The 12564-nt window shown below is 39.8% G+C and overlaps 1 protein-coding gene across 6 annotated transcripts in view; it reads right to left on the bottom strand.

Moving 5' to 3' along the window:
- The window catches only part of ELAVL2 (ELAV like RNA binding protein 2), an 89518-nt gene that overhangs the window by 19675 nt on the left and 57279 nt on the right, over positions 1–12564 (bottom strand). For all 6 annotated transcript variants that reach the window (XM_049794915.1, XM_049794913.1, XM_049794911.1 and 3 more), the window contains one exon: positions 4565–4668. In XM_049794915.1, the coding sequence (XP_049650872.1) occupies positions 4565–4668 (104 nt within the window). The remainder of the gene's footprint in view (positions 1–4564; positions 4669–12564) is intronic.

The raw sequence follows: 12564 nt of genomic DNA on the forward strand, positions 1-12564 counted from the left end.
CTTATATGCTGTTTGCTCCTCTGAGTTTTCCACATTTGGGAAGAACTGATCTTTCCAGGACAACCCAAATGAAAGAAGTCATGCACAAGCAAGTGGGTACGGGGGGGGGGGGGGGGGGGGGGGGAATAAAATAAATAAATAAAAAAATCACACCAGGCACAGAAATCCACACTTCTACTGGCTTAAGTAGAACAGAGCCAAAGTACCTTCTTCCAAAAGACAAGCTACAGAAAACGCTACCTCTCCGAAGATACTTGTTTTCACACTTAAGTTGCATAATTAAATGAAGCCCAAACTTCACAGCCTACCTGAAATACAAATAAGACTGTTTACATTGCAAATAAAGCATAAATTATGTCACAGAGGGCACCACATAATATGTGTAGGTACATTACCTAGCAGAGTGGTGTTCAGATGTCTAGCACATCTAGATATGCCTTCAACATCAATGCATACCCACCCTACAGTTTTAATATTCGGGTAAAATCAAAAGGCAACACAACTGGCACCAGGTTAGACAAGACGAAGCCCTCTATGACTTCCTTTGGAGGTACTGATCTGAAATTTGGTTAAGATACTTTGCAAGTAGTTCAGTAGAAGTATTCCATAAAGCATTCCACAGGATGCTGTTCTTTTTAGAAAAGTATCAGATAATAGGTTTTAATATTGCTACCCATAAAAAAGCTTAAGCCATCATTTTGCAAATGCACCTTATTTCAAGAAAACATTAAGTGGCACCTCCTTTTAGGGATCAGAGTAATATATCCAATGACTAACATGCTAGTACAAAAAAAATGGATCAGACCTATCTGTCATGGCCCTAATCTGGACTATCACACATCAAGGTCAGGACAATTCCCTCTGACTGGGAATGTGTTCAGGTTCAGCCATGTGAGGGCCCATCACCTAAACAAGGTTCCTTCCACTTTTACAGACTAACAGGAAACAAACATTTTCAGTCAGTCTACTGAAGTACTAAACTTTTTTTAATTGAAGTATCAACTCTGGACAAATAGGAACACTGTGGTCTATGAACTCTAAGTAGTCTCTGCGAAGGTACCAGCACTGCGATCTCGTGACTCCCTCCACCCCAGATGTTGCCCCCAGAGACAGTAAAGGCCTCAGACATCAACTTTACCTCTGCTCAGTATTGCCTCCAGTTTGATCTAAGGAATATGTAAATTATCAAGTGCTTCACAGTAGGCTGGGCATTTCTACTCATTCACAGATAAAGGCAAACACTCCTGGCATGCCTCCTTTCAAGTCACCACCACACAGACATCTTAGTTCTTTTAAATGGAGAAGCAGCTATCCAATGTACAAACGCCTTAGTCTTAAAACTTATTGGGGATCCCCCTAGCCTCTGCCCCATCTACAGTGTGGGAGGAAGTAAAACCAGCCTCTTCAAACAGCATCTTGGCAGAATCCAGTCATGAAAACTGGGCCTGAAACCAGCTTGTGCCCAAGAAGGAAGATTACATGAGAAGGAAAACAAAGCAGTTTTTCCCCTCAAGTCAAACACACTAACACTGAAAGATGCTGCTGAAGTTAAACAGGGTTGAATGTGGGTAGAGTCAGAATTTTACCTGTAACATGAACAAGCAGCATTTACAGATACTTTTTCCTAACTAAACAGATTTTCTTTATTTTGGTGAAGTGGTCATTTCAGCTTGTGACAACTCAAATGTTTCAGATTTTCTTTAGCTAAGAACATCTAAGGCACAAATCCCTGAGAATTTACACATAGGCTTTAGTCTCACTGCAAGGGTCACTGTCTGGTATTGTTCATAACCTGCAATTCTACTTTAATGTCCTGGGAAGGAAGGAAAATAACAATATCAGTGTCATCACCTGTATCTGTCTACTCCATTTTCACTTTTTTCCCCAGACTTTTTTTATAATCAATTTTTAGTTGCAGAAATACAGTGACTGTTCACATTAATCACTTAGCAAGGTGAAAGAAGATTATGAATTCATATAATGGCAGCATAAAGTCAGTCACTGGAAACCCCCTATTGTTTTGATTTGGGAGACCTGGCTTGAATCTCTACAACTTCATCCTTTTTTGCCTGGCTATATAGTCACCTGAACTTCCAACTTATCACCCTGGACAGATGCATTTTTTATTTCTCAAATACATTAAAGGTAAACATACAGTGTACCTGCCATATTACTGGAACACAAACCCATTCCCTCTCTCACCACCATCCAAAAGACAGCTTCAAAAACCTGGAGCACAAGATGAGTTTCCTCAATTTTCCCCCAAAGCAGAAAATGGGAGAGGCTGTCTGTGGGCAAGAAGTCTGCCAGAAGCACATAGGGAGCTTTCCGCAGCAAAGCATCTATGTCTTTCATACATTGCTATGGTGAGCCATGATTCACCTTTAAATAGCAGTATTTCAGTTTCAATTAGTGTAATCCACTTCATTAAATCTTATGAATCCAGAAGAGGTAGGGCATTCTAACCATGATTACTGCCATCTTATTTTTGTCTCGGTCATCTTTAAGTGGCTCTGCATTGCTTTTTAAGTTCGAACCTTTTTAGAGGTGAGCTTCATCTTATGGCTTAAACATGATTCTAGTTAGAGGGCAGTCACTATCAAAGTGACCTGCTAACAAACCCTGCTGTTTAATGAGGAAGAATGGGCTGTTTCAAATATGAATTGCCTTCAGGCACCAACACCTGTGAAACATGTTCAGAAGTCTGCATTCCCTGATAAATTTTATTTCATTTCCTCTTTCTCAAGATTTCAGACCCAAGCAATTGTTCAAATGAGTATCCTCACTCTTCTGATAATGGATTAAGACAGTAGATGAGAAAACGTAACTCTTAAGATTTCTGCTTCTAGAAATTCAAGAAACTGAATTTAGTAAAATAGAGGTACAGGAGAGTGGTGGGCTGACTCTGGCTGGACACCAGGTGCCTACCAAAGCCACTCTATCATTCTCCCCCACCACAGCTGGACAGAGGAGAGAAATATAATGAAGGGCTCATGGGTCAAAATAAAGATAGGAGAGATCACTCAACCAATTACTATCACAGGCAAAACAGACGCGACTTGGAGAAAATTAACCATTGCAGTGTTCAGACTATATGCCAATCAAACCAGAACAGGAAAATGAGAAATAAAACCAAATCTCAAAACACCTTCCCTTACAACCCCTCCCTTCTTCCCAGGCACAGCTTCACTCCTGGATTCTCCACCTACCCCCTGCCAGCAGCACAGGGGAATGGGAATGGGGGTTGGGGTCAGTTCATCACACATTGTCTCTGCCACTTCATACTCTTCTACAGGGGCAGGACACATCACACTCTTCCCCTGCTCCAGTGTGGGGTCCCTCCCATGGGACACAGTTCTCCATGAACTTCTCCAGCATAAGTCCTTCCCACAGGCTGCAGTTCTTCACGAACTGCTCCAGCATGGGTCCTTTCCACAGCTTGTAGTCCTTCAGGAGCACACTGCTCCAGCGTGGGTCCCCCACAGGGTCACAAGTCCTGCCAGAAAACCTGCTCCAGCATGGGCTCCTCTCTCCACAGATCTGCAGGTCCTGCCAGGAGCCTGCTCCAGTGTGGGCTTCCCACGGGATCAGCCTCCTTCGGGCACCCACCTGCTCTGGCATTGGGTCCTCCCCAGGCTGCAGGTGGAGATCTGCTCCACCGTGGACCTGCCTGGGCTGCAGGGGGACAGCCTGCCTCACCAGGGTCTTCCCCACAGGCTGCAGGGGAATCCAGCGCCTGGAGCATCTCCTCCCCCTCCTTCTTCACTGACCTTGGTGTCTGCAGGGCTGTTGCTCTCACATGTTCTCACTCCTCTCTCCAGCTGTAGTTTCTGTCCCGCAGCAACTTTTTTTCCCATCTTAAATCTGTTATCCCAGAGGCACTACTGCTGTTGCTGATGGGCTCAGCCTTGGCTGGCAGTGGGTCCATCTTGGAGCCAGCTGGCATTGGCCCCATCAGGCATGGGGGAAGCTTCTAGGAGCTTCTCACAGAAGCCACCCCTGTAACACCCCAGCTACCAAAACCTTGCCACACAAACCCAATACAAGGAGTTACAACACAAACAAAAAGCCAGGAATCCCAAACGTTACAGGCCTAGAGACTAGAGCCCTAAGAGTCCAGTAATTTGTAGATAACCAAAATAGTTATTTCAGCATTTCATTTTAAGGATTTTTAAGAGAAACAAGACACTAGCAACCTAAAACAGGGAGTAAGTTATACCATCCTCTCTGAGACACGAAGGAGGAAGCACATAGTGCAGTGTTCAGACTATATGCAATATTGTATTTCTGCAACATAATTTCTCAGTTAAAATAATTCAAGCTCACATCTAGAATATTAGCAAGTGCATTAAAAAATCAAAATTTTCCATACATAATCATAATATAACTCTCTAAATCTAAACAGACTACAAAGGACTATCTGCTACATGTAGTCCTAGTCTATTCTACCGACATTTGCAGAATGCTTAAGTTACGCTTGGAAAGGGAAAAATGAATCATGCATCTGATCAACAAGAAGTCAAAACACTTAAATCATTCTTAAAGTCATAATTAAACTACATACTTTTATGGTTTTAGTTTGAAGTCTCAATCCATTCAGAGTGTTGATAGCTTTCTCAGCATCCTTGGGGTCAACGTAGTTCACAAAACCATAACCCAAGCTCTGCCCTAGTTAAAGAGAGAAAGAAGAGTGATCATGAGCACTGCAGAGCTACACAATGCATAACAGTGTTTAAAACCAAAAATTGCTTGTATTAAGAACAGTATGTGCTCCAGATAAAGTTTCAAAGGCTCCCAACACCTAGCTTTGCCAGTAAGGTCGTTTTGTTTTTTTTTTAACTAGCTTCCTCTGTTCTATGGATTACCCTAAGTTCAATGCAGAAACAGCTACAGTTTAACAAAATACTTAAAAGTTGCTATGCAAAACAGGTTTCAGGGTACAGTTATGATCTGTTACAGACTAAAGGAAGTACAGGAGCTTCAAGGTCAAGACGACACCAAAAATACACTACTCACTTTTGAACTTTTTAATTGAACATAGAAAGCACAGTGGCAAAATTCTGGACCAGTGCTTGAAAATGAGTGTGTTTCAAATATACTTCAGTATCAGAATTTGAGGCAAATTTGAAGCTGAACATTGCTACAGACATTATTCACACACTAAACAGAGCCTCTCAGCAACAAGGAGTTAGTTTAAAGGCTCATTTTGTTCCTATATTCAAAACAACTGGTACAAGTAACTGGTCATGAACTAAATATCATCCAAAGATGCAATATTTCATGTTCCTTTAGCACTGGTAATTCAGATGATAGATGGACATAAAACATTTGTAATTAGCTCTTAATCACTGAACCACAGCCCATTTCTAACAGTGTATTCTCTCCAAGCACTTAGTAAACACTTGAGAGTTTAGCAGCAATTATCTCCTGACAACTTCAAAACCTAAAGTATACCATTCTTAACTGGCATACCCCTTTAAAAATATTTTTAGTGTGTAAGAATGCAAATAGGTACAAAAAATTAAAACAGCAAAAGGACAGCACTTAGTAATACTATCCTTCATTAGCACAGACCTTTTCAGAAACACTCTCCAATACTCTTTGACCATTATTTTTAGAAACTGAAACAATAAGGTCCAAAAACCAGTCAACAAGCCAAAGGGAAACATCCAGTATATCTAATGCACAAAATGCTCATTTGAAAGATTAGCTTGGAGATACAACAATATAAAAGCATAAGCAGTATTAAACAAAGCACAAACGGCAAATTCATTTATTGCCAGCAAAGATATTAAAGAACCTATGCTGTATTAAATTCTTGTATAATATCTGTACAGCACGTATTAAATAGCACGAAAAAATTGATGGAAAGTTTGTAATTGATTAAGACAAGAGAGGGTTTAGTAACAAGCCCGCCACTGCTCGCATTCGTAATTTTGTACAAGTTAGTCTACCATAGTATCAAAAGTTAGAGGACACCACCACCCTATACCCCAAAGCTACCCACATTCCTCAAAATCTCCTCCTCAAAACAGCGCACACAAGCACAAATAAATTGGCTAGATGAAGCTGTGAACAGGTTAATATATGCCAAGTTATTAACAAAAAACCCATCCAAAACCCCACTGGACAAAGCCCTGAGCAACCTGCTCTAGAGAACCCTGCTCTGAGCAGGAGGCTGGACTACACAATCTCCAGAAGTTGCCTCCAACCTCAGCAATTCTGTGTTTCTGTAACAAACAATACAGAAATATGCAGAAGCATTTCTGTATTCATTTACATCTCTACCTAGATACAGCCAAGTTCCTTATCCTAGAAGCGCCCTTTTTTCCTTATTAGCTTGATTACAGTAGAGCATCTTCTATATCTGTCACCTCCATCATTCCCACTATCTGCAGAAACTCCTCCCAGCAGTGTCTCCAAAAAAGGCATCTTGAAGAAACATCTCTTTTTGTGCATGGCTTTTATTTTAGTCTTATCTCCTATTACAGAAACGCTGATTTTTGTGGTTATTGATCTCCTAGGAAGGAACCCATTTAAATAAACCACAACCTTAAAAGATGTTAAAATTCTCAGAGAAAGCTATTTCATTTAAGATGCTCCCAGTATACTACTCGTTAATTCCAGGGTACACAGCAAAAGATGTGCAGAAATTATTTCTATTACCCCACTGTTCATGTGGTCTATTTTTCACATTAAGAACGCTTAGACCACTGCAGGCAAAGAGCATACCCAGCTGTTACAAAGGGTATCATTCACGACCAGTTCTTCTGGAGACATTCTATTAGTTAACCTTCATGATTATTAGCAGACTACCCTAGGAAGCTGCACAAACAAAACCCAGTAATTTTGTCACGATAAGCTTTAACTCATTCCTGCTGGTTTATTCTGCAATTTTGCAATTAAAAAGAGCTTTCACTGTAAGGTTGGTGAAACACCGAAGTAGGGCACCCAGAGGGGTTGTGAAGTCTCCATTCCTTGAGATCCTCAAGTTTGACTTGACATGGTCCTGTGCAACCTGCTCAGGTATAACCTGCCTGAGGAAGGGGAGTTGACTAGATCATGTCTAGAATTCCCTTCCTCCCTCAATGACTTCATGAATGATTTATTTAATTCAGTTTTGTTTAATTTGGGCTATCATCTAAAGTTGAAAAGTGTTCAGATCTGACATTCCAAAGGCCTTACGTATTTCAAAAGGTTAACATAAGGTAAAACTTCTTAAAGGGATTGAAATTTTGCCTGGAGATTAGTGGATCAATTACACATTACCAATAATTCAGAGTTAAAAAAAATCACTTTTCTTCATAGAAGCACATACAAAAGATGAATCTTGGCTCTCAACAAGCAATACAAATAACTGGAAGTTGAACCTGGTTTCTGGAATCAGATGCTTGATGGACCACTCTTAAGTCTTCCTGCTTGCGTTAAAGATGCTTGATTAAGAGGTTTGCCAGTGCACATACAGATGGCTAAGTTTTACAAAATCCAGACAAGCAATTCACAAAATGCAGTAGAAGCAGCTATTTCAAACAATGCACCAGATATCCCAATTATTGCAAAACATAGTGGTATTTCTCACTTCATGTGAAAGTGCCAATTGGGTTACAAGAACTTCAGAAGCTCAGTTCTTCCTGAGTGTTTCACTGATGTACAGGACATCAGTCCAAACTTGTTGCTTATACAAGCTTATTCACTGCAGCTGAACAAATGAGAAGTCCCATCTGATTGCAGATTTCAGATTGAGAAAGAGCAGCATACCCACTGCACACAAATTTCACTCAAAATTAGAAATACCTGGCCAGTGTAATTCAAACAAGCTCTCCTGTGTAGCTTTTTCCATCTCCTGAATGTCTAAACTTTTTGCGTTCAAGACAAACCAAGTAGAAGCTAGATGCACTAAAAAAAGAAATCAGCCACCACTTAACGTATCTAAAAAGAACTTCATTATTTCATAATGACTAATTTGTATTGCCTGAACCCAAGGATGAAATGAACACTGACAGAACACAGCTCTGGACTCTTCCATCTGTGCCTCTTCTACACCAAACTCCATTTGCCAAGACAGAAATCTCCTGCAGAACACACGCTTGTTTCCAAGTCTAGTAACACACTTAAAGTAGGTTATGTGTCTGAATCCACAACAGGGTGGTGGAAGAAAGAAGGTAAATCTATAGCTGTCCACAAGTTAAATAATCCTTAGATTTAAATGCATATAAAAAATCAGTTTAGTCTCCAACTGTTTTAAGACAGGGTGAGCTCCATCAGGCTTTTGCCTTGCTTTGTTTTTCTAACTTGTGGAAAAACATGATACTATGGTCTGAAAAACCTCTAACACCTCTCCAGGTTAACTGTTCTGGTGCTCTGTCTACTATTATGTGTTTAGGTATTCTGAATATCCAGTTTAGCCTTTCCTAGATCTTCAAAATTGTGGCCTACTTGGCATCAACACAAACAAGATATTATCTGTGCACATCAGCTATTTATTCACTAACTCAGACTTATAAACAGTATTAAATTTAGCTTATCCTAAAGAAAGAAGTGACTTGAGTTTCTTCTTTTTGTGAGTTATTACTCATGCCAGTAAGTAGAAAACATTCACCACCTTCAAGGTGAATACTCTGCTTATTTGCAGAAGTGAGCAATACTCCAGAAGTTGAATGCTCAAACTACCAGTTGAGCTTCTCAGTAGTTCTTGTAGCCATTTCATAGCACTGTTTAAAGCTGTTTCTGTACACTTTCTACTAGATTTTATGCTTGGGACACTACGAATATTAGACAACGTGGTATAGAATAAAACAAGTTAGCTAAATGATTGGTGGAAGAAGAAATCACCGAAGTAGGAAAAGTCAAAATGATGAAGTGTTCTGGAAGGAAAGAGGAAATGAATACAGGAAAAGCAGTTTAACTTGAATTCTGCTTCAACAAAATCTGATAAAGAAACAAAACCTGCATAGCAGAAGTGCATCTCACAAGCCTGTAAGACAGCAAAGGACTTAAAGCAAAGGTTATGATTTGGAAGTTCATATTAATTAATTACACTTTATGTAACTGACACTTGCAACAAAGTCAAATTCAAGCATAAGTGGCCAAAACATCCTTTCAGGCAGGCACCTCTTTGAACCTAGGTATGCTACACCCACCACTAAGTGGGTTGCTGACAAATGTTCAACCTCTAAGTATGTGGCCTATAAGAAAACATGAACCGGAAAGCACTATGCTACTCACTTTAATAAGGGAAACTGTTCCATTTATGTTTCAAGTTTATGAGCTGCATAAATATCACTTGACCACCACATATGATGATGCAAATTAAAGTAATTTCCTAGATAATGCCAAGTTACTTTTTTGCATTACTCAATATACAGAATGGATTTTGAGAGGAGAAAGGTAAAAAGTGATTAGAATTAAATTGTTTGAAATTAGTCTTTGAAAGGACTCCTCAAGAGACTGAGTGGAGATCCACGTGCATGCTAGAAAATTGTGGACAAAGTAATTTAACATTAAATAAGAACATATTGATTTAGTATTTAGCAAAAAAAATAGACAGACTTCACAGGTACCAGTCAGCAAAAGACCAAAAAAGTTAAGTTGCAAGAGGGCAATAAACAAGTAGGAAAGTATAGCCACAGTCACAGTGCCCCTGAATTTACTACTGTGCCTTGAAAAATGTCACTTTTTTTGCTTTAAAACACACACAGGCTCTTACTCACAACACTTATCAGAGGAGGAATCACAAATTAACTAGTTCTATCATGCCCTAGTTGTTCCTCATGTGTTTACTTGTCTACTACAAACAAAGCCTATATAAATGCTGCACACAGCAGTAAGAGCCCAAAGAAAATCCACTGCTATACAACATTCAGAAAAAGTTCAAGATGGATGCTATCCACAGAGGAAGTGGTCATACAAAGTCATTGTGACACCTGCTGTCCATTCTTAATGTTATGCTTTTAAAAGCAGCAGCAATATTCCTTAAAGGAGAATAGAGCCCTTTTAATAGAATTGATAAAGCAACAGTATTTTCCTCCTTCTGACAACAAAAACATTCCACTTTCTGAATAGGAATAATCTTACTCTAGAACTCTACTTGTGAAAGGTTATTTCCTTGATTATTTCCAGCACCTGCTTCAACGTTTAAGTAGACAGATTATAGGAGAGTCCTGTTGCAACAACTGAATTTTAAAAGTAAAAATCACGATGAAGACTTAGGTTGGAATACTGGAGATGTGACACAAGTGAAATGACAAAAAGATCGAGAAACTTAACTGGTTGTTTAGCCAAGTCTAGTTTTTCCTTAAGATAACGCAGAAGGATTGTGGGATAAAAAAATGCATCACTACTGTACTGTACACTTCCATGAGACACAGCTATTTACACCACCTAAAAGACGTTGCTACTGAATTACTGAATACTCAAAAGCAATGACAAGCCAGCTTACTTCACATATCACCATTAAGTACTTATGCAAAGCTCTCTCCTGAACTTGGGGAGGAATAACCTATCTAGAGACAAGGCAATTTTTCTAATTGCCCCATTACTGACCAAATTATTTGTAAGGGAGAGGGAAGCAAGAGAGTTGGTGACATGAAAGAAAGAAGAAAAATTAAGTACTGAAGCTCTCTGAACACAGAGAAAAGTCCTACCTAGAAAAGTCCTCTGCTAGAGAAGCATTCATTCATGAAACACTTGGTTGCATGAAACAGCCTAGGTGTCCTGAGGCATCCCCCAGTTCAGTGTTGGGAGCCTAGCTAGTGAGACCTGTCACATAAGACTAGAGATTACTTTAGATAGGACAATTATCAAGTAAGAGTGTGGAGCAATAGGTCACCTATTTTCCTGCTGGCTGCTGTCCTCTAAAGGTTTCACTTGAAGTCCACTTCCACAGTAAATACAGCTCATCTCCCCCATTTGAATGGGGAGCCTGACCTCACTTGTTTCTTTCAGTGACTGCTGCCAGACTGCTGCCATTCTCAGTTGCATACACGCCTCTCTACTTTGTTGTCAATTTACAGATCATATATTCTGATTATGAAGCACAATACTTTTTCTAGATTCAAATGAAGTGTTTGCACTCTGAAAGCTGGTGGTGTCTCCTCACTATTGTCTGTCTACTGACAGTTTTAACAGCTTGACTGCTAGTGATCACCCATCCAAGGCAGCAATTTATGCCTCAACTGAACTGAGGGCAGCACCTGTAAATGTAAATAGTAACGAACAGTTAAAGACAAGTGCAGGATAACATAGCAAAGGTTTTACTCTCCCTAGATAATATATACAGAATTACCATCTCTTAGTACTTTGTTCTCAAATAATTTTTACTGTGTCTTCTGAGTTTCCTGTTTCTCTGGGAAATCCAGAGCTTATTTCCAAACAGTAATTCAACTACAGTGCAACGTAAGACAAACTGAAAGGCGTTCCAAACTAAATTATCTACCCCCCACCAAGCCTGTTTTCTTCTTTCCAACAAACCTGCATTGAGGTTCTACAGTTATGTTAAGGAATTACACAAACAGCTGAACCAGGCCATTTAGCCCAACCACACCAGGCTAGTAATTAAGATGTTTCACAGCCTCTCCTCTCAACCTCCCTAGGAAGTGGCTTTCCTGACAACCCCTCTTGCAAGAAAAAGTATACCCGCCAACATTCATCTCCTTTTTCTTTGGAAACAGCTACAACAGCCACAGGCAGTGGCTTGTCTTCTAAAGCTTTAATACACCTGCCACATAACAGCTAAATTCCTCCATGCTGCACTTCCAAAAAGGACAGAAGAGACAAGAGCTTCCTTGAAGGCCAAGTTAAAGAGATCCTCTCCCTTTGACTACTATACCCGTAAAACCTGGAAAAACAGTGAAAGTAAATAAAAAGTGGGACTACAACATGTAACAAGAGAAAACTTCTGTAACTAGACCGGTATGCAGTAATGTCTCTGTGCAGCTGCTCCCTCCTGCAGTGGCCAAAGGGTGATAGTCTATTTTATAACAGAGTGCAGAATTGCTGTAAAATGTTTCTGTTATGTTTTCAACCTACAAGCTACCACTCAGTTTCAGAAGGAACATCCCCTAAAGCCTGTAGGCACCTCAGAACCAAGAAGAAATATTACTTCAGACACAAGTGCCAAAGGCAGCATCTTCAACAGCTCTTACTCATGCTACTGGGCTGTATGCATAGTAAGAGAGAGTTCAGTCATCTGAACTATGTAGTTCTGTTAACAAGAGTTTGCCTGAAAGTGCTCAAGTGTCATTTACAATCTGTTACACCCAAAAATAAAGGCTTGAAAGGTAGGCAAGTATGAGCTTTAACTTAATAGGTGTTACCTTTCAAAAGCTACTTCTGAAATACAGTGAGAGCTGTATCACATAGGAAAAGCTCCTGTGAGGTTACAAACATACAGTGAATTCGTGCTGCATTTTCAGTGGTCTTGCAACATCTTATCACTCCTGAAGAAGAACATGTATTGTTTTCTGCATAACATCATGATTATAGAGAGCAGCTGATTAGTATGGTAGTTTTATTTCATGACTGATTAAAGCATCTTGGTAATTTACTAGGTCTTCTCTGAATGTT

The sequence above is a fragment of the Accipiter gentilis genome, chromosome Z (genome assembly GCF_929443795.1).
Source record: "Accipiter gentilis chromosome Z, bAccGen1.1, whole genome shotgun sequence".
Taxonomy (NCBI): domain Eukaryota; kingdom Metazoa; phylum Chordata; class Aves; order Accipitriformes; family Accipitridae; genus Astur; species Astur gentilis.